At 41.1% G+C, this 26,710-nt stretch overlaps 1 protein-coding gene across 7 annotated transcripts; it reads right to left on the reverse strand.

Moving 5' to 3' along the window:
- Positions 1–325: 325 nt before the first annotated feature.
- On the reverse strand, positions 326–26,236 carry gapvd1 (GTPase activating protein and VPS9 domains 1). 7 transcript variants are annotated; one of them, XM_065964304.1, is made up of 29 exons: positions 26,094–26,236; positions 20,872–21,090; positions 20,201–20,468; positions 19,533–20,105; positions 19,359–19,442; positions 19,136–19,270; positions 18,386–18,578; positions 17,728–17,808; positions 16,138–16,292; positions 15,668–15,797; positions 15,263–15,388; positions 14,976–15,149; positions 12,165–12,302; positions 10,768–10,902; positions 9,972–10,091; positions 9,572–9,646; positions 8,392–8,732; positions 8,179–8,266; positions 7,347–7,379; positions 6,686–6,757; positions 6,436–6,564; positions 6,215–6,341; positions 6,022–6,134; positions 5,161–5,320; positions 4,830–5,017; positions 4,449–4,662; positions 3,855–3,927; positions 3,528–3,725; positions 326–3,241 (listed from the first exon to the last, which is right to left on the reverse strand). In XM_065964304.1, exons 2-29 carry the CDS (start codon positions 21,054–21,056, stop codon positions 3,101–3,103), a joined length of 4,449 nt encoding a protein of 1,482 aa, XP_065820376.1. In that variant the 5' UTR covers positions 21,057–21,090; positions 26,094–26,236; the 3' UTR covers positions 326–3,100. The 7 variants fall into 7 exon arrangements, with proteins under 7 accessions (XP_065820376.1, XP_065820377.1, XP_065820368.1 ...); XM_065964305.1 differs by having other exon boundaries at positions 10,768–10,899; positions 16,138–16,295; XM_065964296.1 differs by having other exon boundaries at positions 16,138–16,295.
- Between the last annotated feature and the right edge of the window lie 474 nt (positions 26,237–26,710).

Raw genomic sequence — 26,710 nt, forward strand, 5'->3', positions numbered from 1 at the left:
ATTTTAGATGTGCTTTTTTAATTTTTAACTGCTGAAGGGGTTGCACAATTCATTTTGAACAAGTTGCATTAAGAATTCTTGTTCAAGTTCAATTAGACATAATATGTAGTTAAAAAGCTTAATCGCAATATATTGTATCACAATTCTCAGCATATCTCAAAATGTAAAAATATCGTAATAGAATTGTATTGTGTCTCGAGTATCGCGAAAATATCGCATCGTGGGGTCTCTGGTGATTCCCACCCCCAGCAGATACGACATTCTCCCCCTGCAGACAAGACCGTATCTCAAGAGCTTAAAGAAAAAAGAAGAAATAAAAAAGGGAAAAACTTCTGCTTCTTTATTGTTTTTAAAGAATTACATAATGCATTGATCACAGTAAAGACAAACCGACTTTCCCCGCATGTCATAGTTGTGCAAGCTTACAGTTAAATGTAAAATTAGATGTAAGATGTAAAACTTTTATTTTCCTCTGCTTGGCCTTTCGACTCAATTGTACAGGGAGCAGAGCAGTAAAGCTTTGAGGAACAGACCTGCTCTTTGGCCTGTTTACTTTGCATACAATCAGAGCTAAAGTTAAAGTTGCTGTTACAGTCGTGTATAGAAATAATGTGTTGATTTGATCAGTACGTCACTCGTTGTCTGCAGCTGCAGAGACGGGCTATCTGTGGAGAAACATAAGCCAGGTCCCAAATAATTTCATCAGATTTGTGGAGTATGTATTTCCTATTAAAGTGACATCACATAAACCTAATTAGCATAGATGCAACCTGCAACTTGATTTTCCAGTGCATGGTTTTCTCATCAAATTGATTACACAGACGCTGCAAAGAGTACACCGCCAAAACATGGAAACATGTGGTGCATATGCTACTGTTGACAGACATTAAAAAAAATGTTTTGATGTCCCTGTAAATTCATCAGCTTGAAAGAGTAACAGTCAGGTGAAAAACTTAGCTACTCGAATGTTATTCTAATCACAATATGTTCATGTTAATGACTGCAAAGGCTAGAAGTAATGGAAAATGCACTGCTCCCTGTAAATTTGTTCAGGAAAACACATCTGTTTTGTGCAAAATAAATCATCGAGTTCTGATATGCAAGTATCACGGACACAAAGAGGAGCTTTGCATCCTCTTGCAGGTTCAATTACTGGCCTGTGGCAGATAGTAATCATATTCTACTGTTTATCATAATAGAGGAGCTACAGACCATCCAATGACTTCATGCAAGAGGAGGCAGAGGGTCAAGCAATCCCACACTCAGCTCACACACACACACACGCTCACTAGATAAAAACCACACACACGTACTACACCAATCACTGTAGCATAAAGTCAGTAACAAGTCAATAGTGTTGATTATTTGCTCTTTTATCCTTCTGTGTTTTGTGCTGTCAGGTTGTTTGCCAAGAAAAGTAACGGGGTAACTAAAACTATAATACATGTGGCAAGTCAAAATAGAAGCAGAGGATTTCAGGAAAGGGGGAGTGTTTAGCCATTTCCAGGATAATTAAAGACATGCGTGTACGCTAATTGGAAAGTTACAATGACACTGGGATAACACAGCCCGCCAAATTGAAAGGAAAGAAGAAGAAAGAAATGTAAGTGCACATAAGCAAAAAGTCCCTTTCTTGAAACTTAGGAGGAGGTAGAGAGCTAATATCCAATAGTCTGCCCATGTGGACACGTGGCATCTCAAGTATCAGATTAGCAACTAAAATGTCTTTGTTCGCTAACAAAGGCGAGCGTTAATTAAGGGTGATGTGACCAAACCATCACACTAGCTCAATATCCAATTTTCCTCCCCTTTCTTCCTGAATGTTTTACTGTTTTTACCCAGTGCAAAAATGATCCAGAGCTCTGTCGTCAACCAATTCAGGACAGTAACTGTATACAGGCTGATATCAGGCTCATTGGTTCCAACTCTGAGGTAGGATCTAGTATACCAGAGGGGATATTTATTGAAGTGCCTTAAAGGGACTGAGCCTTGACAATCAGTGATGTGGTGATGCGTGGTTGGCCGTTGGAGTGTTTGTACGTGGTGGTCAGGTGGGGATAATGCCTATCCTGGGTTTAAAAAAAAGAAGCTAAAAATAAACACATGTACAGAGCGCCCAACATCAAAGGCACTGTTTTCAATATTTCCATAAAATGCCACCACTTCTCTGTACACATTCGACCCTGTTTCCTGACCACCCAGCGTCCCCCCCCCCCAACACACACACACGGGCTACTCGTCGCTAAGGTGCCTTTCCTAACTCCAGCTTTTCTAGCAAGTTTATAACAATAACACCGCTTGCCTCAGACATTTCAACTGGGCACGATTGGATTTTTTTTTTTTTTTTTTTCAAATGATAAACAAAGAATTAAATAGAATTACAGAAATAAATACATTTTATTTCATATAAATATGTGGGCCCTTATGTCCAATTTCTCACTGACACATTCGTGTTTGGGAATAAGATGAAGTAAACAATTCATGAAAGAAGCTGCCCGACTGTTTGATACACTAACCCTCTGAGTATTATGGTTTTTGTGAATTAATATCAGTGTTTATGAGTCTCTAAATCCCATCAGTAACCATCACGCACTGTAAATCCCCACGTTACAATGAATTTAATGAACATTATACTGTAATTTAATTGGAAGCCCTTCCCTCTCACTCAGGGGGAAATAAAGATCAGTGATCACATCAAGGAAGTCTGGTCCCTTTATATAGGATTATCTTTTAGGTTGATTTAATGTCATATTAATAGCTGTGTTTATATACAATTCCTAACACAGACCCCAAAAGTGAAACATGACTAAAGAGACAAAAGAGGAAAAATCTAAATCAGGTTCAAAGTTAACATCTGGCCAATTTTTTCCCCAAGGCTGTTTTTTTTCTCAGACGGCTAAAACCTGGATTTGTCCACTTACATACAGTAATATATATTTTGTAATCTTTCAACGTCTCTGGCTATGTACAAGCTATACAAATAAAGAGCAGGCTGAGGGCCAGGTTTGAGAGGCTGTGCAGAGGGAGCAGTTGGTTGGGAAGTCTCCCAGTCTCCCGGCTCCTTCCCCCGCAGTCTGCCCATACAGGTGGCTGTTCTGCTTCACTTGCGATCGTCGATGGTCTTAATGAATTCCAGCGCTGCGGTGAACTGCATCCACCAATAGCACTCCTCCCCACTCAGCCGGCTGGCATAGAAATTATTGATGTACTGAACGGTGGACAGCAGGCAGGGCGGGTTTGCCTGGAGGGGAGGAGATGTGGGGATGGGCTCACATTAGCAGCTGAAAGACGCTCACGCTACGCCGTACAGATTTTAATCAGAAATATGTAAAATATATCCACACAGGTTAGCAAACAGCAGTCGTCTGGGGAAGAATTTCATGTTTATTTTTCGTCTTCATTCATCAAAACACAATTAGTAATCAAACTGAAGGTATGAATCCAAGGAAACTGAAGAGTTAGCTGAAAACACAGCTTTGTACCGACTGTGCTGTCAAACTGTGAGTATGAAGACGGAATGTACTCACTCTTATGAGGACAAAGACGAGCACAGGGACAAAGTCATCCGCTCCTGGGACGGAGTCTTCATTGGCCAGACTGAGGAGGTTCATGATGGTGGAGCACATTCGCAGTATACACTGGACTTTGTCTCGTGGTGTCTTGTACGCATTGATGGTCCTGATCTCGGACTGAGCGGAGGGCCAGGGGGCCTCCCTCAGGTAAACCTGCAAACACAAAAGTAAAATTACCCAACAATGACAAACACTCTGTAATGCTGACTGTACCAACACGTCTGTTCCTTTTCTATAAATGTTCTGGAGTGATGAGGAAATGTACAGTAATTAGGTAAATACCTCTGGGACTTGAAGGGCTTTATGATTTGCCGTCACAACTTTTGACAGTCGCTGGATATGTTCATGGAAAAGCCTGCGTGAGACAAAAACACTCAACATGGTCAATTCAACAATGTATGGTTTCTTAAAGAATCTTGTTCCTCTAGTTCTAGTTATGCAACACAAAGAGGCAGCGGTACTAAAATGCCATGACTTTCAAATTTGAAGTTTCAAATAATGAAAAAACAAGCAAAGCTGCAGTTAAAATGTCACAGAGTAGCTTCACATCATATTCGAAACATGTGAAATTATTTTAAGTAACTTGCACACGTACAAATTAGAGCAAAAACTTTAATCTGCTGATTCAATTTATGTATGCATTTAAACGCAATAATACAGACAAAACAATTAACATTGAGACTTTTACTACACTCATGAATCGAGAGAGGATGAGTGGAGGTTGAAGTTCTGCGATGGAATATTTACACCATAGAAAATGACTTCAATAAATTTGGGTTGAGTGTAAAAGTCAAATTTAAATGATCACTGATTCTTTAAGGCTGGAGCAAAGCACAAGAGAGTGTGTGCTGCTCTGGTGTCGTTCCAGATACTCACTGGTCTCTGAGAATGTCTCCATCCTGGTTGGGGTAGAAGGCCAGTTTGAAGATGCGGTTCATAACGCTACGTTCGATGGCCATCTGGGCATCCTGCAGCTGGTCCTCGCTTGCATATTGCCAAATGGCATCACGGGCCATGGCACCGTACAAGTAGCGCAGAAAATCCTCCACTGCTGCTGTCTTGTCATCTGATGCTGTGCACCCCTGGAACGCTGGAGGGAAGCAGAGGGACAGCATTAGCACATCAGCAGGATAGACTGCTATAATATAACTTCCAGCCTTCTAAAGTTCGCTATCACACAAAAAAACTTGACGAACAAACAAGTCAATAATCCTGAGCTAAGGGTTGATTACACACAATGTGAAAATATAGAGATACCTTTAATGAAGTCAAGCATCTTTGACTCCATGTGTTCGAGGAGGAGCCGAACACAGACTGTGGTGAAGTAGCGGTTAGCCACCTCCTTGTCTCTGAGCACCCTCTGGAGGAGCCTCTCCAGATGGGCCTGGGAGGTCTGAAGGCCCTGACGACACCTGGTTAGATAAGCGATGTATGGGGCCCGCTTTCTGAAAGGAACACATGTAACCAAATCTTTTATCATTGCTGCCCATGACTCTGTAGTTGCATAAAACAACACCGAGCACTAAACAGAGAAGATCACAACACAGAGCCAAGACCCTAAATGAGCCTGCACTGTCACCACAGTTACCTGTAATCGTCTGCAATCGCAGCCAGCAGCTTCCTGCAGGTGCGTGCGTCGAAGCGGCTGACGCAGCGTGTGGTCTCCTGGATCTGAGCCATCTGGTTCTTATCCTGAAGGTTGATGGCTTCTGCTAGCTGGACCTTCAGGAAGCAGACGATCTCATTCTCTGAGAGAAGAGAACGGTAGGAAGACGGCATTAGACAACTCTGCTCGCTGCTCTGATCAACCTGCTGCCTCCACATGACAATGTGACTGATGGCAGTAAAATGGGGTCCTGTGGTTTTTGCTGTTGACCATTGATTCTGCCTGCAGAACTGCTTGGAGGAAAGCTTAGAAAGTCTGTCTTTTCTACACCAGAGCTCTTGTATCTTACTGAAAAAATGCTGAAATGTTGTATTAATCTGTGTTACAAAATTATTTGTACTACGTTTTAGTAATGTGACGTTTCGCAGCACCATATGGAATTTTCTTCAAAATCCTTCTCTTTCAACCTTTCCCTAAATCTCTGAAGGCAACTGGAAAGGTGAAGGCGATACAGATGTTCTTGTCTTGCTTTAGGACACTTTCAGAAGGTAGGATTCTAGCCAACATTAAGGGTTTGTACCCTGCTCCTGACACAGAGCAGAGAGTCTGATTCCTTGGGTCAAGTAAATTTAAAACTAAATAATTAAATCATTAGTTTCAGTACAAACTCAAGTCCCAGCTCTAACATGCATGCAGCATTAATATTGTACTTCTTAGTTTCCTCTGAAGAAAAAAAGGTAGGACATAAAAAGCAGGTGAAAAACTCATTCACTGAATGTGTATAGCTACTAAACAAGCAAGTTACTATAAGCATTTATAAATATTGATTTTATGACTGTTTACCCTCAGAATCCATGTGATCAGGCAGCCCATTGCGAGTGGTGGCAGGAGCCATGATTGGCAGAGCCACTGAGTCTGCAGAGCACAACGCCAACCTCAACTTCTTCTTTGCGTCACTGAGGGACATAAACAGATAGAAACATAAGTAAGAGCAAAGGATACAAGTACAAGATCTGCAAAATTGTACATTTCTGACCTGAAAGAGAACTTGGAGCCGTGCTGCTGAGCTGTCTGGCTGGCTGAGTCCGGGAGGTCATCTGTGGAAATGTTCTGCAGGGTGTCCTCTCTGGGAGAGTCGTGCACACTTTCTTCTACACAAAGATCTAACAACACACACAACAATATTCAAACTACTCGATTAAACCATTGTAAGTGTGTGCAATAGTCGAATGTACCAGAGTGTCATTTTCTCCTGACCTCCTGTACCATCGTAGGAAGCTCCACCTGTGGCTCCATCACTCGGGCTGGTCCTCTTAATGTTCCTGTATTTGTCCAGGATGTCTTCAGCTGCCTGAGCTTGAAAGTTCTGTCTTGGCATTGGGTCATCTAATAAAACAACGCGTACAAAAAAATACATTAGACTGGAAACCAACATAAAAGATATCCACATGTTGATTCAGGCGTGTTTGGAAACATTAAATAAAATGTTGTTGAACCAAACACAGACCTTGTGGGACACGTTCATGGGGGATGTCATCTTTCTCCGGCTTTTCCCTTTTCCTAAATGCTGCTATTGGAGCTGTAAAGAAGGAGACATATTAACGACTGAATTCACTCTCACTTTCACTGGAGGCTGATCGTGATCCACTTGCTGTCAACCACTTTAACAAAATGACACTTTTTTCATGGTTGCACTAATTTTTAGGTTTTGTGGTGCCAAAAATAGTTGTGAAGAAGTAAACAAAAAAAGAGCAAAAGAATACTGAAATGGTTGAATAAACCCATTGGTTCATACCAGAATATCACAAGCTCACTGTATCTTACTGTGAAACTGTAACAGATGTAAATAACCATATGGATGATCATCCTATAAAACAAAGCTGCAAACAAGACAAGCAAGACAGACACTGAATCTAGAATTGGATAAACACAGAAAACACTGGGTAGTGTATCTACGTTGATATTCTGTGTTGTCTATACAGTAAGATGGGAACGTACAAAAGGAAAAGGGTGGTAAAACTGGTGCATGGATGAAGAGTGTGGGTGTAGGGACACAGGCTACACCATTGTCACATCACAGCCCTACAGCTCTAAGAAGCAGCACGGGTACGCAGCCGCTGGTTCCAGCAGGAAAAGCTAGCTCAATGACAACAGCACAGAAGCGTTACCTGGGACATCACTCTCAGCCGTCCAATAAAGCACTGTGAGGGACACAACAGACAGGGTTGGCCTTTCACACACAGGCTGCAGCTCTGGCCCACATGACTGTGTGTCACCGTGCAGAGCATCAAACACACACAATGGACTCTACAGAGATTTGATGGGAGATTGGTGGTTTCGGCTTCAGTGCTCTTTTCTTCTCCATGTGCATACTGCCGTCCACTTTATGAATATCAATGTATTGTTTACTTAAGAAACATCATTATCTCAAAGAGTAATAAGCAGTCATTGTGTGTGGGCACAGCTCATTATTTCCCAGACAGATGTATGAGAGATGGTTGTAGAGTAGAACTGCAACAAGAGATGTGTCATCTATCAGTGCTGATGACAGAAAGGTCTATCTAATGACCATTAGCCGCTGGTTGACAGCACTGCTGGGAGGGCTACAGCCATACAATCTACACAGCTAAAGCTCCTCTGATGACTGATTAGCTTTGAAAAGTCTATATAAATCTGGAGCCAGCGAGACATAAGGGAAAAAGGGCCGGACACGTCTCTGGTGTAACTTCAAACAACAAGAAACATCATTTTCCAACTAGAGCGTCAGCAATGGAGTGGACAACATGGATCATCATTCTCTTTCTCACATTATAAATTGGTTTTTGCTCAGTTCTTTAAAGTGTGATATTTCCTGTCAGTTGTGATTAAGAGAACTTTTTTCTGCGACAAGAAAAAAAGGAGCGCTGTGGGCAAACAGATCTCTTTTAGATGAATTAAAGGTCATTTTTCATTTAAGAAAAGAGGGCATTCTTTAAGTGCCTTAACGCTTTGTTTCCTTACCTTTGGGTATGGCTGACACAAATCGTTTCTTCCACCATGGCCTGTTGCGATCAGACTTCTCATCATCACTGTCTTTCCTGTCCTCAACCTTTGAATGGAATGATTCAGGCAGATTTTAAAGCATTATATCTAGAACTTTCACCTAATCTTCAAGTCTTTATGCTTGTTCTCAGCATTTATTGCAATAACAAAGTGTGCCTCTGTTGCACATACCTCTCCTTTCAGGGAGTCCTTGCTAGGCGACGAGGACGGTCCTAAGGCAAAGGCAGGGTCCCGCTCTTCTACAGCTACCCGCCGGTTAAGGCCGGGGTCACTTGTGGGCCGGCGGCCGGGGCACACGATGTCAGAGCTGCGGCTACGAACCAGCCTGTCAGGGAAGGAGTGGCGCTGTTTGGTGTGCTCCAGCTCAGCCTGGGCCAGGCAGTGAGGCATGAAGAGAGAGTGGCGCGTCTCCTGCCCCAGGGCACTAGCTTCAGGGATGGGAGGATCGGGGGGAGGGTGAGCAGGCCTGGCGTAGTGTACTTTAGGCCTCACTATTGTTCCGGTGGAGGAGCCTGAGGTAATAAAGCCAAATATAAAGGATTGTGGAGTTGATGGGGTTTTTTTTTTTTTTTTTTCAAATGAAGATAATTAACATTTATTCATCCCTGTACACTCCGTATACTGTATGATCAGTTTTCATTATATTCTCTATGATCTACAGGTTACTCACTTACCAGCTCAATGCAAAGGCTTCATAAAGACTCTTTAATTTTTTCAATATCAATGTTGAACTACACTCAACACCTTAAATAGACTGATGAGATTCTACAAAAACTTAAGTAACAGGTAGCGTTGTTCTGTAACACAGAGTTTTACTTTTTCCCAAAAAGTAATTTGTTTAACTTTCTATAACAAGAAAAGTATAAACACCTAAAATTGGGAGTACTGAAGAGAAATGTTAGTGGGACATGAGCCCTAGGTATAGGTGGGCCACCTGTTCCAAGGGTACACTCTCTCTCCTGAAAAGCTTCCATTGGCAGCATCGTGCCATGAGCACAGTGGGACGAGGGGACAGTGCCAAAGAGCCTGGGGTGAGGTCTCTCAACCTGTCATCCCTTCACCTTGCCACAGACACACAACCACGACCATTCCTCCCTCACACTTTTCCCACCTGCTCTATAAACAAAATTCACCAGAACAAAGACTGTAAAAAATAATCTGAGATACTTAATCAACCAATTGAACTGACATTTCATTTAGCTAATATGTCCAGTAATTGGGGCCCAGTCAGTCTTTCAATTTATTTCACAGAGTTCAAGCTGTTTTGAGAGCCCAACACATTAGGGTAGGGATTAAATGATGATTATTTCTAGCCTGATTGGCTGTAGTGCATTCTGGGAGTGCAAATTACCTTCACCCGAGGAGAGAGGATCGAACATGGCGAGTAAGGACTCTGCCTGTGAGGGGGGAGATGTCAGACTGTGTCCTGTTAAAACACAAAAGCATACAAGACAAGAGGGTTCACTAAATTGATGGTTGTTACACAAATTGTAGTGCTGTTATTTAAAATGGTTAATATCATTTAATTAAAAGAGGTAATACCTCAGCTTCCATTTGTGATCACCCTACTACTGACTAACATCAAATATTTGATTTGACCCTCTTTATTTAATAGTTAAAAGTACTGTAATACAGCCTTTTGGCAGCTGTGGAAGTGATGGGAATTGATAGCTCTAGCTGATGATGTGTAGGACGGATAGACATTGGACTGATGGCTTAGCTAGCCTAGCAGGGATGTGACACTCTCCTACCGTGGCCTGACTCCTCCCCATCTGGACTGGTCACAGAGTCCTTCCCCCCGAAGTCTGAGCTGCACTCTGACCGCAGGTCCTCGATCTTGTTGGGGATGTCTTCTGAGGTTGCACTGATCCCTGCAGCGAGGAGGAACAAAAACAACACAACAGTTGTGTTGACATTCAGGACAAAAGCAAGTCAGTAGAGTAAACTTTGGCTTAGCAGCAGCCAGAAGAGAGGGCATGTTCTGCATGTTCAACGTCTCTCACAAACAAAAAGAGGACATTTTTCTCTTTAGACTAATACTGCATGGTATCTCTCAGGTGTGAACCCACTGGGAACTCCAAATTGGTAGCGTAAGCTCCCATGGGTTAGAGGAGAGATACAGATAAGAGTGATCATCAGATGCAGACTATCCATCGACCGGATCCCATGGGACGTTTTCCTGTGAGCTGAGCCAGGAACATCACCGCTGGCTTCTTAATCTGGGATACTACCTCATGCCTGTCAACAAAGTGTGTCAAAAAAAACGTGTCCACCTGAGCCCATGAAAAAGACACCCAACAATAGCCTGTGCCATGCAGAAAAGTTCTCACTGACCCCACGATATTGGCTGACTAACCTACCAGCAAAATGACCGCTCTAAAAAGAATTAAAGAGGGTGAAAAAAAGGCCATTAACTAAACCAGAGTTTAATAATACAGGGACATTCATTACTGTTTTACTTATATAGGACAAAAGAAATAGTAGGATAATATAAAAATGACAGAGCAGTTAGGGGATTTTGGGCTAAAGAGTTGGTAAGGTTCATACCTGACACAACACTGAGACCTGGTGTGCTGGGCCTCGAGCTGACCTCTCTGACCTCTGTGTCGTCTGAGGTGCTGCCGACCCCGGAGCAGCTCTCCAGCTCCTGCAGACGCTCCTCCTGTTTCAGGTCTTGGGCTTCTGGAAAAACAGAAGGAATAGATATAAAAATTCCCTCTACAGAAAAAATACATTTGAGACAACGTGATAAGCTTTTTTCAATTCAAGTATGAATAAAGTACCATTTGAAATAAACTCATAATCCAATGTACTTGTGTTTGTTTGTTTGTTTCAAATAATGGTCACCCCCCCCCCACACTCCTGAAAGATTATTGGGCAACCAAGTGGGCACATATGTGAGAAATCAAACAAAGCATACATTATCATGTCTTATAACTGCCAAACCACACCATAAAGCTAGTGCGGCCAATTCTTTGGCTACCCAATGGAGCTGTTGGGTCAAACCCAGAGGCTCCATACTAACAGCAGTACTCATTTGCATGCTCGTTAGTAATAATGTGTTGCTGAAGTGCTCTTCAGAGTGTAGTTTTCTGCTGCCTAGCCATGAAACAAGCGCTGTACTCAAAGCGAGTCTCCTATCGTGCTATTACCGAGCAGAACAGGGGCAGCAAACGGAACAAAAAGCAATCAAGACACTCATGCATGTCATTTCTGCACTGCACATATTGAAGTGGTGTACTACTTCAATTAACATAAGGTTCAGGCTTTTCAAAGAAACACTTAACGCTGATAATAAAAACACTCTAGTGATTTTCACAAAACACTGGTTTTCAGAAGGGGAGTTAACTACATAATCTCTCATTAATAACAGTTGGGACTGTATGTTCATTATGTAAGTAAAGACAAAGAAAGTGTAATATTTCATTTAGAAGATTGTATTCACATGTCCAGTAGATTGACACAGTGACACGTCTGATATAAACTAATTGTCCTGGGTTATTAATGTTGTGATAATAAAAGATTTGATGTCAATAGAAATGCAGCTTTATGTCTAGACATGTAAAATAACTGACACTGTTTAAAGTGAGGACAGCTGCTGTCCTTGTGCTTCCCTCCCCACCACTCCACCACAGGTGCAAACACACCTGGTGGTCTCTCTAAGGAAACACTGAGCTGCCTTTTACTGGCAGAAGCAGATCTGCCCTGAAATACAGGCAAGTGTGCATACATGGGATGACAGATGCATGCACACATTTATTGGTATGGAATGCTGTGCAACCACACCTGGCGTTCCAACCCCCACTATAAGGAAGAAACATAAATGTGCATGCAAACACAAATGTAATGCTTTCATAAAGATAAAGTGCAAGAATCAAGACTACATCAGGAGCAAAGGAAAGTCAAAGCAGGTCTACAAAAACAGGATGAAGCTGGTTACCCACCGGAGTCACTGGGAAGGACCTCCACGCTCCAGGCCTCACTTGTGGTCTCTGAGATGGTGGAGCCATAGGGGTCCAGCAGTACTGAACCCGAGCCAGGAAGACACAGCAGGCTGCCAAGCATGTTCTCTGCAGCTGCCCCTGAGAGCAGAGAGACAAAGAGTTAACCTCCTTCCATAAAAAAGTGTTGGAACAGCAGAATATCCCCTCTACAGTCTGAAAGTCATCTTGAAGGCACCTTATTGCTCCTTGGAAAACATCTGCATGTTGTTAGGGCTCTGGTGTTGATTCATATTCTGTAATTACTTCTTATAAATTATTCAGGTTTTAAATATGAGCATCTTGAGAACTTTGGAGTGCCACTACAGGAACGATGCCTTTCATAAAAGCTTGAAATATTATGAGATGCATGAATGTTCATAATTTTAAGAGCTCTGTTCAAAAACATATCAAAGCTTGGTCTTATGGGTGCAACTAATTATAATTTGAATTTTAAAGTAATTTTAAAGTTGTATTTTTTATTTCAGAAATTAATTATTAAGTCCTTCACATCATTTAAAAATGCTTCTGAAAGCCCAAAGATGGATCTTGAAATTTGCACATTTGACCGACACATTTCAAAATTCAAATCACGATATAAAATGAGAGAATAGCATATGATCAGATGTAAGAGCTGGACAAAGCCAATGTGGAATAGTAAAAAAATCTTTATTTTTATCTTAAATCCATAATCTCTAATGATTATTATTCTATTTACTTTGGACTGAATGTTTCAGCACTAAATGGGCAGACTGTTGATAACCCATTCATCTTTACTAAAAACCTGTTCAACCACTGTTACACTTTGCCTTCAGACAACACAGTGTAAAGGCCTGAGATAAGCACAAATACTACATAAACCCTCTGTGACTGTTGTGTGGTCAGGGCTTCAGAGACACTGAGCTTTGCATACAGAGACACAGAGAGAGTTGGAGGTCACATACATTTCATGCTGGGACCCACAGGCCCATATACCACAGCGCCAAAGGTCAGAGGTTAATGGTAATATTTCACCCTGCCCTGGCCTCCAGGGCCATGACTTTGTGCTGTTGATTAAGCCTGGCATTACTCACAACCAAATTAGCGCCTAACCTAGCCTCTCCCACAAAGTCCTCAGCACTGTCTCCCTCCATCTCCATTTGAGAAGCCGTGGCTTAACAAGGCGGAAGAATGTGGAGGAGGGGGAAAAGAGCTAGCAGGTGTGAGTGGGAGTCCGTGGCCAAGGCACAAGACCAAAAAGTCGGCCTGTGGTAGCCTCACCCCCTGATATGTCATGATTCCACTTCATGGCACACACGCGCCATGAGTATGCGTATGCATGCCAGCATCCAGGCAACAGTGTGTGCTGATGTTGGCGGGGGCAGGGCTCTCAGTGACAGTGGGAGAGCTCTATCCCGCTGTCCGTGTTTACAGTCTTCAAGGTAGGGCGCAGAGTACTTGTCTTTCAGGTGGATGATTAAATGAGTGGCACAACAAGAAGTGAAACAATTAGAATTTCTGCCTCATTATCATGGTAATCTTATCAGTGGGATAATGAGGTATTAATGGATATTTAATGTGCATCTCATAACCCAATCCCTTGGAGAAAACACATAAGGAAATCGCTGTAAATTCACTTAATGATGGAAAAGTCCCCCAACGCCATATTCCGAAGAATGAAAAATGGTGGATGCAAATGAGAAGGAACCAAGGTCAATAAGACTGCAGGGACTGAGTGAATGTCAGAGAGAGAGAGAGAGGATGGAGAGATGGGCAGGGGAAGGCTCTGACGAAAAAGACTCAGGCAGAAGAGATGTGAAGATGAGGGTTTAGAACAACAGGAGGACTGTTATAGTCTTTCAGGTTTCACATAAGATGAACCCTATCTCTGTACAGCCTTTCTCTTGCTCACGTACTAATGGCTCTATAGAGTGCAGAAGCTGACCTTGCCCTCCACTATCTACTGAAGAAATGTAGATTTTATATCAGCATATTCTCTGAGCTATAATTCTGTGTTTTTATACTCATTAACAAAGTAATAAATACTGAGATACAGTATTTCAACCGACCACCAAGTAATATTAGATCAGGTTGCATTTAGGATAATTGGATTGAAACAATGACACTGAATTTGGTTACTTACCGTACTTACTTCTAACTTATAGTAATTCTGTTATTACCTTTGTTGCCAAAAACAACAAAAAATTGAGCGCTGGATAGCCTAGCTGTTTGGTTTCATGCCCCCATGTACAGAGGCTGTTGTCCACAAATCGGGCAAACCAGATTTGAATTCGACCCTTGACATTTTGCCGCATGTCATTCCCCACTCTCTCCTCCCGGGTTCTTACTCTATCCACTGTCCGCTCCACAATAAAGGCATAAAAGCCAAAAAGTTTTCTTCAAAACAGAAACAAATTAGTATTATGCTCAATTACAGCAAAACTGATTATGTGTAATCTTTATATGCTTTAAAGCTGTTTTATCATCTATTGATTATAGAAAAGTATACCAAGAGATTGTTTATGGTAAGGGGTTTTTGTTTAAGCAGTGAAAAAAGGGGTATGTCTTTCTATTACTTGAGCTTACTTCAAGACCCGCCTTTTGATGCTATTTCACCCTCACACCACAAGGTGATGACATTTCCCTTAAACTACTTAATCAGCAGTCAGAGAGGGTCCCTACATGGAGCTAATTCATACCATAAACTTTGCAATGATCACTCGGGCTGTGTACATCAATCAACATGCTTAATGATGAAGGGGGTGAATGATTGCAGGTAACACAGACATGACCCACCAGCTATTTCCTGCAGCCGATCTTCATCCATGTTGGGGTCAAAGTCACTGCCCAGCACATCAGTGCTCCACGTTTCGCTGACCGTCTCAGAGATGTCCCGATCGTCCGTCAGACCCATCATGTCTCTGATCTCAAACTTGCGCAGTTTGTCATCCAGGTTGTCCTGAGTGGTGGCTGCAGAAGACAGACTCATGAATATCTTTCATCTGTGATCCCTGCTTCACACCACCTGTAAATGATACATCCATGCTTCAAACCAAATATTTTCTAAGAAACATAACACACACCTTGTTCATGCTCCAAAAGTTGTAGAGCCTCCACCCCATTACTTCCTGATGGTCCAGCTCCGAGCTCAGAGACAGACTCTCCCTCCAGGTCCAGAGACGACACAGAGTTAGAACGATTAGATGGGCCTAAGGGAATACATGCATGAGAAGAGAGCGTCAGTCAGTGATTCAGCTGTTAGGGCATAAACCAGTTATGAAGTTGTGATCTTAAACAAAGGACAGTGGAATGTAAAGGTGACTTGAACCCCAAGCCTTTTTTTGTTTGCTTATCTTATTTGTCAGTACGCTTCACCCAAACAAACAAAACTGTTTTTTCTAGATTTCCAGATACCACTCTGAAAACACAAAAATAAACAGCTCATTTATTTTATTTTAGCATTATATGCCACCAGGCTGACGACTCACCCTCTGAGATGCCTTCCAAGTTGTCACTGCAGAGGGAGAAGCGCAGGGTTTTGTCTGGTTTACCATGCAGCTTAGTATCATCAGCATGGGCGTCTCCCTGGGCCCCATCGGCCATTTGAAGGTTCAAAACCTAGAGAGCCACAAAGAGAAGAAAATAATACTGAATAAAAAGATATCACTTGTCACTGCAAAAAAAAAACAATTATATATAGTTGCAAACTAGCATTTTGCTTTTTGCATTTTTGCCAGAGTAGGAAAAGGTCAATCTGAATCAGGGAGTGTGTCCTAAAGAAGATCTAAGGTTTCAGTTTCAGAACATTACAAGAACACACAAAGCACTAAAAAAATGCCTGACACAGACTCTTAAGAAGCCTTACTCCCTTTCAGTGGCAGTAAAAAAAATATGACATTGAATTTATAACATCATCATCATCTCCTGCAAATGAGTGCATTAATTCAAGTCACATTACCTCATTCTCTGACATCATCCCAGGGACAGTCTGTGGACCAGTTCCTAGTGAAATCACCAGCACCTCCTCTGGCATCAGCTCCTGCAGGGACTCTTGTGAGCTGGCCTCTGCCTCCCCCTCCTGGGCAATGTTGGTACGGCTTCGGCTCCGGGCTGCTGCTTGTTGGCCAGTTGGAAGAAAATTATGGGAGTAAAATGTTATTTTATGATTGTTACAGTTAGGAATTTAAAACTAAACAGTTATGGTGAAAATGAGCATCTCTAGCTAACAAGTCAAAAACTACAGAGCCAGAAATCTCGTCTTGCATGTCACAACAAGGTGTTGCCTGCAAATGGTTTCTTTAGCAGTGGGAATAGCTTTTGCATTATGAGACACAGCATCTTTAGGAGCTCCACTAAGAAAATGTCAAAATTGACATGTGTTTGCATGTGTATTCCTTAGGTAAGTTATCACCTTTGTGACATTTAAGACGAGTTGTTCATTAGTTTCTAGATGTCAGACAGAAGTTAGTAAAAAAAAAAAAAAAGAGGATTAGCTTTGTTTCAGCATGAAAAACACTTCTCTGAAATAAATATCAGTGAACAGCTGACTGGTTAAGCTGGAAACAGCCACACAGAAACACACGCACACCAAAGCACATAGACAGCTCAGTTCATAGACAGCTCAGTTCATGGTGTCTCAAGAAAATCAATTAAATGATATCTGCCACTTTTTTTCATAGCATGGGTCTACAAGGCTCATTCTTGAGTTAAAAACTAGTATGGCATTTGCTAAAACATGGCACTCTGTGCATGTTGAAATACCTACCAGGCCTTAAATAATAAAACACTTAAGCAGCTCATGACATTCATGCCGACTTTAAGACGAGCCTGACATACTTTGGCTCTATGCTTTTTGTGGCTGTAGCAGTTTAATATCCATTCTTAAAAACATTGAGTGAACTAAATATAGGAGCCTGGCCTGCAATTTCTGAATCATCTTGAGCGTTACATTAATACAATCAAGAATAGATTACAATAATCCAATATGGGGTCTTTTTTTGGTGATTGAAAATTTGAAAAATTCTGAAACACTACATGCCCTCCAATTCATTCAAAACAGCCAATGTAATCACTAACATCTTTCCTGTTCCACTCTAATCAGTTTAGCCTCTACTCCCTCAGAGACCGGTGGATGCCTTGTGCGTTATCATTGACACCAGAATTGTGGGAAGTAATTGCACCAAAGCTTCTGATTTTGACCACTACTTAGGCACAGACCAGAGGGAGGAAAGGTGAAAGATTGTTTCCCTTCTCTACCTGGTAATGAAAAGCCATAATCCGCTGGATGAGGAAGCAAAAAAACAGGAGAAACTTGTAAACAAAATCAGTGCAGAAACATTACAGCTCTAAAAATTAGCCACAGCAATGTGCAAGGCAAAGCAAGCATGGTGAGAGCATATGGACGACTGCAGCGCTAGGCAACTCTGGCAAGGCAGGGAGGTTGCTGTGCAGCTGGGAGAATGAACTACATGAGTGTTATCTAACACGCAACTGAGCGAAACAACATGGGTTAAGTATTCCCCAGCTCTACAACCGGCAGGCTACCCACCAAAAGGGGTTACTAATGGAATGTGAGCAGACAGAGAGGTGGTTGTGGGGTCCCAGGATGTTATAGCGGCTAAGTGTTGTCCTGGTCATTCATTGGCAGCAAAAGAGGAAAGAAGAAGGACAAGGTAGGGAGTTGAAGGAAGAAAACATCTCGAAATTTAAAGAACTTCAAGTATAAAATCAAAATTGTGTGAATAAATGTCATATCTCAGAAAAGCAAGTACAAGTGGTTCATTCTAATTAAGGGGGCGTTGCTGCAGCATCATTTGTCTTGAGAATGCTAATGAAGGTAGTCCATGCATCTTTTCCATCCATTCCAATTAAAATGAGTTCATTTATATTTGGTAATTTAATTGGTTGTCATTTCTGTAATTGAGCCTCAATCCAGGCCATGCTAATTATCTTTATAACAAGCCGAGAAGAAGCTCATTAGCTTCCTATAAAATACAGACCTTTCACTAGCCATCACCACTCAACTCTACTTGTTTATTTTGTTTCTCATTAGAAAACATATATCAATTCTCTTTTCTAGGACTTGTTTCAAATGAATGTGATATTCCAAAAAGACTCCTCACATGAGAAGACTAGACAAGCTTGCTTCAAAGGAGGACATCAATATTTAAAAATGTCAGAAATGCAGTGGCTGTAAAGACAGATACCTATTGGGAGCCTGTTCTTCTTGTTAGCAGGAGTAGTAGCTGGGGAGAGCTGAGGGGTGTTGGAGGGAGTAAGCTCCAGACTGTTACTCTTCACAGTTCGAGACTGGGGCACGTTGGCAAGCAGGGTCTCTAGAGCCATGTGCTCCTCCTCCCGAAGGTGGTCTCCGGCCATCACGCTCCGAACAAAGTCCACCTGGGCAGAAAGTGAAAGACTTTATTTTCAAGAACATACAACATTGACAAGTCAACAGTTATCCTGACAGATGGGGTGTGATGTAAGTCTAAGGTGTTGCTGGTACAAATCATGAGCTCTTTTGTCCACTGACAAAATATATTGTGTGATGAATGAAAACAAGTATCAATAGAGAAGATACACAAAGCTTTAAATCAATAATGAGATGCCTAGAGGTACCTTCAACCCAAAATCATTTTTCTTATTTCTGGATAAATTAAACTGCACACAGAAATTGCCAGATATGTTTATGCATAGATTTCTCATCCTGGAAAATTTCCGCTGTTTGCATCTGATGAAAGCTGGAATGACCACATTCTTCTTCTGTGTCAATTCTAACAAATAAAAGTGAGTCACTTCTGCAGTTCCACTTTTAAAATTTGAAAATGTAGTGAAGTTCTTCAAAAACTAAGATGTGGTCCTGGCAGTGTTAGAGGTCTACTCGGAACATGCAAACTTCTTTTTTTATTATAGATTGATATTTTACTTAGAACCCAAATTAATTCTAAAGAACCTACCAACACAAGCAGCTGATTATGAGAAATATAAACCGCAGTCCTACTGAGGCCTTCGAGAAGGTTCATTGAGGACATGGGAGGGGTCTCCACTGCTCTTCCTCCAATCACCACATCAAGAAAGGCAGCAACACAACTCTAAAGACAGAGATTCAAACAGGTAAATAGGTTATGAGACGACATTTGCTGCAATGGAAAAAATAAAACATCACAATGGTTCACACACCTTATCAAATTTAGACAAACTGCTTTTCCGCCTTGGGTCTGCATCAGCATCAGCCATGGCCAACTGCTGCAAAAGCTGCCCCACCTGTACGACAAGGAAATGTAAACTGTGTCTAAACGGTAGCATGATTCCCAAAAGTGTTGTGCAAATAAGAAAACCTGCTGTGCCACTGACCTGCATGAGATTAAAGCGAGCCACTTCATTGATGGGGGCATCTGAGATGATGCCATACTGCTCTGGGTTAACTATAGCTGGGCAGATGAAGCAGGTGAGCAGCAGGTCTGTACACATGGTGCGCACCTCGCCTACCTCCAGACGCTCCACACATGACAGAGTCTTGTACATCTGTGACACGATCCAGCGCAGGCTGTGGGGGAAGCAGTAGGTGTTCTGCTTCAGGTAACCGATAAACTTGTTGACCAGAGCTACCAGCTTGGCTTCATTGGCCTCCACAGCGGCCTGCACCCTTTGTTTGTAGCCATCTGAGCCCTTCTCTCCAAAGCGTTCCTGCTGGGCTGGAGTAAGGCGCTCTGTTACCTTAGCTGGGTCAGTCTCAAGGTGGTCTTCGTCTTCCACAAGCAGCTGCATAATGGGTTCATGGAGGGTGGCAGTGAGGAAGAGCTTAGCTGAGTACAAGCCCTCGGAGAAGAGCTTGAAGAGGATGCTGAAGGCACAGGTTCCTCGTCGCAGAAGACGCCGAGGGTTGTCATTCTCCTTCAGCTCAAACTCTACCAGGTATCGCAATACCTGTCAAAATAAGAAAGTTGATCAAAACATCTTACCAAAAGACTATTCAACTGTCTTGTAAATGTGTAACACAAGAGACAGAAAGGGCTGCTGACCTGTAGCAGGTAGCTCTCGTCCTCCTGCATGATACAGTTGCCGTAAAGTGAGGTGAAAACTGTATGGATGACACCCTGGGTGTGCTCCTGGTTCAGCCTCTCTCCTGCCACCAGACAGGACGCTACCAGTCTGGGGTTCTCCCTCATCCTGGCCAAAAACTCCCCATAGATCGTCTCCTGGAAGCCCAGAGTCTTGTAGCCATCGACAAACTGTGTGTCTTCCAGCATTTTGGCATGTTGGCAGCATTCAGCCGGAGAGGCCTCCGCACTGTAGAACAGTGATTTCCCATTACTAACAAATATTATATAAAATCTCTCGTTCCACAATCATTCGATTATTTAACTATTTCTCCTTATGATGTTAAATGTCTCCCAAAGTACAACCACAGTGGGTCTTGGAAGAGTTTTGCATTATCTGAATGTTAGACAACACTCCATCAACATTTGATGGATTGACAGGAAACATTAGCTTTAAAAACTCCCTTTAGAGCTGCTAGATAGATATATTTCTTTATTTCAAAAAAGGATCCAGGCTAGTTGTTAGCCTCCTGACCCCAAAGCTTATCTTGGGCTAAAATAGCCAGCTCCTGGACCAAGAGCTGTACTTTAATTCCCAACAGGTTGAACTTATCCATTTAAACACCACAGCATATCATGATGGTGGATCTTACCTGGTGAGAATGAGTCGATCAAGGTTGATCCTCTGCTGCTTGGCAATCCATGCGGCCCGGCACAGCCTCTCAGATGTCTTCAGCACATCGCTGTTGAGCTTTTGGATCAGCTGCTTTTCTGATGCCACGTACAGCCTCTCCTGCTTCAGGTGGTGGGCCAGAGTGTGGATGTCTGGCTTCACCATCTTCACCAGCTCACACGGGCCGAGGGCTAAATGACTGGAGCAAGAATGGAACAAGATACAATTGGAAACAGGTAAATGAGAGGAAGTGAGTACACAAACAATTTTGAATAAAAGTTGAAAGTCTCTGGTCTTTGATAAAGTACTCAGCACATCTTTTTTTACACAGCTGCATTCAGTCCACTTTGGGTATAGAGATGTTTTGCCCTTCAAGATTTCAAATCAGGAGGTTCATTTCAATATTTGTTTTATTATCATTGAAGGTTGAACATTTTTAGTTTTTAATTGTTGGGCAGACAAAACAAGTTATGTAAAATCAAGTTTTTGGAAAACGTATTTTCTAGTATTCTAACTGTTGAATGGAGTTGACTTGACAGACGAGTTTATGAAGCAGAGTGGATGACAAGAGAAGAAGCTAGTGGTTACATTTTTGCCAACTGCAGGAAAAACGAAAGTTGAGGATATCACAGTCTCTGATGCATCAAACTTGAGAACATTGTCATGCATCTCCTGTAGGTTCCCAAACTTTAAGGAAGTGAATAATAAAACCAAAAAGGAGTTTATTTAAGAAAGTTTCAGGAAGTAAGACGCTAGTTCACAAATGATGCTACGGTCATACAAAAAAAATCATTTGCATTCCACGTGCTTCACATACTGGCCCGACAACAACAGCCAGAGCACCCTGTTCACAAGCTTGAGAAGACGCTTCATAGCAGAATATGCTAATCACCCTCTCCTTTTCCAGATATACACAGCCAAGACATACAAACCAAACGCATAAAATTTGAATGATTTCTTGGTGAATCCTTTGCACAAAAGCCTCTTTGTGGCATTGCCGCTAACATAGTAAACACAGATTTAACTGTGGAGTAACGGCCCTAGGAAGAGAATGAGACTAGACTGGAGAAAACTGCCTCACAGTGGGAATGGCTGCAAGGCAGTGTTACTGCACACAAGCTAAGGGACAACCACAACACTTGTGTTGATATGCCTGACAAATCAGATTGGTTATGCAGATTTAAACACAAACTGATGAGCTCCACACTGAATTTCCCTGGCATTTCTAGAATAAATGGAGATAACCGATCTCCTTTTAATGTTATAAATAACTGTCTGTAATTATTGTAAAAACACAGGTAAGTTTTTAAATATCTGTCTCACATTAGAAGAATCTGGTAAGCTGTTAAATGATTTGTCTGTGAAGGCTTCCTGGGGATAGAACTTCAGTTCAGGTCAAAATAAAAAGGCAGATCATGCCCAACATTCATAAGTAATAAAAGGTTGATATACAGTGTCAGTTGTCAAGAAAAGTCAATAACTGATCACGTTTGTAAACGTTTTTTGTTTTTTTTAAGTATTGAAGACCGTTAGGTGTTTATCTCTGCATAAAGCACATAAAAAGAAGCCATGAGAGCGCACACTCTTCACAGGGAGAACTCAGAATACATTTTGCACATCACAATAACTAGTTCAGTAAACTCACAATAGCTAGTACTTCTTCAGTAAACTGCCTTACTCTTGAATGATAATTCATTACTTTAATATTTAAAAAATATTGATTTGAAAGAAAAACAATGGTTGACTTGATGATGAAAATATCAGTATACTTCACTTTAAGTTCTTCAAATGAGCTTTAATAAGCGATATACAAATGTTTATTAAATGTTTATAACAAACTACATTACAGTTATAAGCAAGTATGCAAGTTTAAGTGTTTGTCAAACACCATAACTCATTTTGTGGAAACCCTTGAATGTAGACTTTTGTAAACAGAGTTAATGTGTAACAATATTGCTTACCAACAGATATTATTTCTTCATAGGAGAAGTTATAATGGCTTGCAAACACAACACAATAACAAACAGAGAATGTCCTTAAGGTTCAGTAGAGTTCATTAAAATGTACTTGTTCAAAAATATGTTCATGTTTTGTATTGCTTGTGAATTCTTACTGGAGGAAGTTAGGTTGAGATGGCAATATGAGTTCATTGTCTTGTTCATGTCTACTTTTTATTTTCAAAACGTCCTTCTTTTTATTGACGAATAATCTGCAGGTAATTGTCTCACTTGATCTACTGCTGGCTTGTCTTTAAAGGGAGAATTTTCAAACTACTTTCCTACTAAAAAAGGCAGACAAAAGCACCAAATATTCACATTAAAAGACTGGGAAAACCTGCATTTCTGGCAGTTTCACTTAAAACATGAAACAGCCTGAGGCATGGAAGGTCTTCATTGATTTTTGGTCACATATTGACCAATTGTTTCAGGTGTGCAATTTATGCCAATAACTAAAAAAACCTTTGAAAGATTCTGGCATTAAGAATCTGTCATTTTCAGTTAAGTACGATGTCATTCTAACTATTCTTTAAACTATGTTTCCTACTAGAACTGCTGAGGTTGCTTTACAGTTTGGGTGATAATAGTTACAACTTTGATATTTTATCATTTCAATAATAACACTCTCTCTCTCTCTCTCTCTCTCTCTCTCTCTCTCTCTCTGCACTTAGGCTGGGCACTTGGATAGGGCTTTAAACTATTGTAATTTACATTTAGGACTTTTAAAAGATCAGAAAATAAAAAAGGCAAACATAAAAAAGATCATTTTTCTATCACTTTTGTTTTCAGCTGACAGGTAACTGGCTGACCAGTACTTCATTGGAGCACTTCCATGAATATACTTGTGTTCTTGAACAAACACATTCCTCACATTCTTGGAAGGAAGTGAAAAAGCATCTAGCTGTGAGGTGGCTAGCAGGGATGTTTACTGCCATTTGTCGTGGCCTTCTGTGCCCATCAGCTTTAATACAATCCATCCCATTTATAGCTACCTGGTGAGTCAGACATGGAGAGAGCTGAGGAACTCGAAAGCAGAAGAGATACCAAACAACATACAGTGTGAGGGAAAGCGTCATCTGCAATCCTCTGCTTTCTGTGAGAGAAACAGTAGTTGGAAAAAGAAGGCCGCTGACGGACAAGAAGACCTAATATTTCAACAATAGCGTTTGTGTTAGCACCATAGTTATAACAACAAGGAAGCATAGGACACAAGAGACGAGGCAAAAGAAAAGAGGATTTAAAATACCAACTACTTACATAATGAAGAATGAAAAAAAGGTCAGGATTATTTTTGAAAAGTTAAGCAAAAAAACCACTCAAAATTCAAGTACACATCACAACAACTGAGAAAAAGGTATTTGGAACACAGCCCTCTCCTCCTACTATATGTTCTAAGACACACACACACACACACACACGCATCCCCCCCTCCCACACACACACACACTCACATGAAACTCTATACTTTTTATAGAGATCCAAAGGTTTTCACTTTCTACAAAAGGTATTCATGGTTTTGAGCCAACATCCTCTTCACACTTCCCTTTCAGATAATTTCTTGCAGGTTGGGTATTGAACCTCAGACTTTCTTACTTCAATCTTTCCAGACCAATGGTAAAGGAAACTGACATTAAATGAAAGCTCATTCTGAGCATTTGTTCAGCTTTTCAGATTGGGTAAGTGGGCGAGCTGAGGGAATGACTCTGAATTAAAGAAACTGTAGTGGGGGTAAATACACAACAATCTCAGTCTTCATTGTTTCCACACCAAACTAAATATGAAGGGCGGAACAAGACCTGTATCATGAGGTTTGACCTTCAGTTGAGAACACAACATTAAAGCTGATATTGCCACACAAACCTGACCTTTTTTTTTTTTTTTAACTCTTTGTTCACTTAGATGTGATATCAAATAACTGGATTGTATATTAAACTTTAGACATACACATGTAATTTCAATAAACACAACACTGTATACTAGTTGTCCATCATATACTAAAGTGAAATGTCAGTACTTGTACTGTAATCCCCTTGTATCCTTAACATTCATTATCTACTTTACTCCAATCATAACTTTTTTAACTGGGGGGAAATGTGCACATTAAGCCTGGCTTTCAGGCCCTGTGGAGGACCTATTTAGATGGGACGGACCTTGTCCTTTTGCCCAAAATAGACAAAAACAAAATCCCTAATATGTAACGCAGACAAAGTTCAGCAAACAGCACAAACAGACAAAAACACCAAAACAACATAGACTAATAAATCAGTAACTGCAGCATGGACAAGCAAAGCATCAGAAAAATACAAATATTGGTAGTGGGACAAACATATACAAACACAATCCATGAAGAAGTTAGTCCTCATGTGGTGAGCAGACAAGTTTAGTACTGCTGGTACACAACATGATCAGAATTAGGAGTTGGACTGGCTGTGCTCTCGATGTACTGAAGTATAACATTTCCCTAAATACAAGTGGAAGGTGGTGACTTTATATCTGAGTTTGTAATTAAATACTATTTTCTTAATTTGAGTTTAAAGTCACAAATTCACTTAGCTGGTTATTTTCAGGAAAACATTCAGAACTAAAATGTAATCCATTACATGACAAAAAATAATATGAATACAGTTCAGACTTTAAAGTGTAACATTATTTATTTATTTTGTCTATGAATAATTACTACAGTAATTTGGGGAGAGACAATTAAAGTACTTCTGTAGCATCCGGAGTGAAGGGTTATATCCAGTATTTAAATATTTATGATGTTAAATGACAATGGGCTATGATTTTATTGTGTACTTTGCAACCGAGATTTAGCTCAGCAGCCAGAGACACGACATGGGTTGGGTTAGGGAGTGTTTGTTACCGGATGTTAATTTAGCATAGATTACCAGCAGAGACAATCTGGATGTTACAAATAAAACACCTAAGTGACGTCAGCTTACAATTAAATGATATGAAGGAAACTGACACAACCAAACACAACCAGTTGAGTGTCTTGCACCAAACGAGTGATTTGAAAAAGGAACACAGACGTAAAGAGGTGAACTGGCTAACTTAGCAGCAGCTCGCTAACCTCACCCAAGTTAAGCGTTTGCAGGTTAAGCTAACAGTCTGCTAGTTCGCAGTTAGCCTAGCTATAAGCTACGAGCTCCTGAGTGTTCAAATGGGATCAATACATCATGCTAACATGGATACAGTGACTTACCAAACGTAATCACCGTGTAGTTGTTGTTCACACTTTGTCCAAACACAGCTGATAATACGATTTCCTGAATCAGAGGGGTTGTTTGTTGGCGGCTAGCCGTCTTACAGCCAACAGCAGCGAACAGTGCTGTCATTTGCTGTCATCACGAGGAGACATGCGCAGTCCGCATGCGCAAAAGCTCGTTAAAGGGAGATTCCACACTTGTAAGGAAAACAGAGTTGGGTAGGCTTCTTTTAAATCAAAGTGCTGCAATTTACGATTTCATTCACACTGGAAGAATTTACTCTAAAATTCAGTTAACCAAAAAATATGTGTTTTTAATACTTTGTTTTAAGTTAAATATGTTTAATTCTTAAAATATGAAGCCAGTGAGAAAATATAGAGCAAACTACTTTGGGGGAAATGTGATCAAAGTGATAGTGTAAATGTGATGTGAATAATAACAATCACCCCATAAACAATCAGTGACAGTGGAAAGTGCTAACAATCTATTTCATGTGCATATTCAGAATGAAAACAATGGCTACAATCTGTAGCTGTTCCCTCAGTTTAAAAAAATGTTTTGTGTACACCATTGTTAAAAGGCTATTCAGTATAGCTTAAATAACAGTAGAGGA

The sequence above is a fragment of the Labrus bergylta genome, chromosome 2 (genome assembly GCF_963930695.1).
Source record: "Labrus bergylta chromosome 2, fLabBer1.1, whole genome shotgun sequence".
Classification (NCBI taxonomy): domain Eukaryota; kingdom Metazoa; phylum Chordata; class Actinopteri; order Labriformes; family Labridae; genus Labrus; species Labrus bergylta.

What these genes read in the sequence shown, in the direction of transcription:
- gapvd1 (XM_065964296.1), bottom strand. Translation starts at nt 21,056, where the DNA reads ATGGTGAAGCCAGACATCCACACTCTGGCCCACCACCTGAAGCAGGAG. An exon ending in AGGTCTCAGTGTTGTGTCAG is followed by an intron (nt 10,092 to 10,767) that starts GTATGAACCTTA and finishes TCCTCGCTGCAG; the next exon opens with GGATCAGTGCAACCTCAGAA. An exon ending in TGATCACATGGATTCTGAGG is followed by an intron (nt 5,321 to 6,021) that starts GTAAACAGTCAT and finishes CTCTTCTCTCAG; the next exon opens with AGAATGAGATCGTCTGCTTC.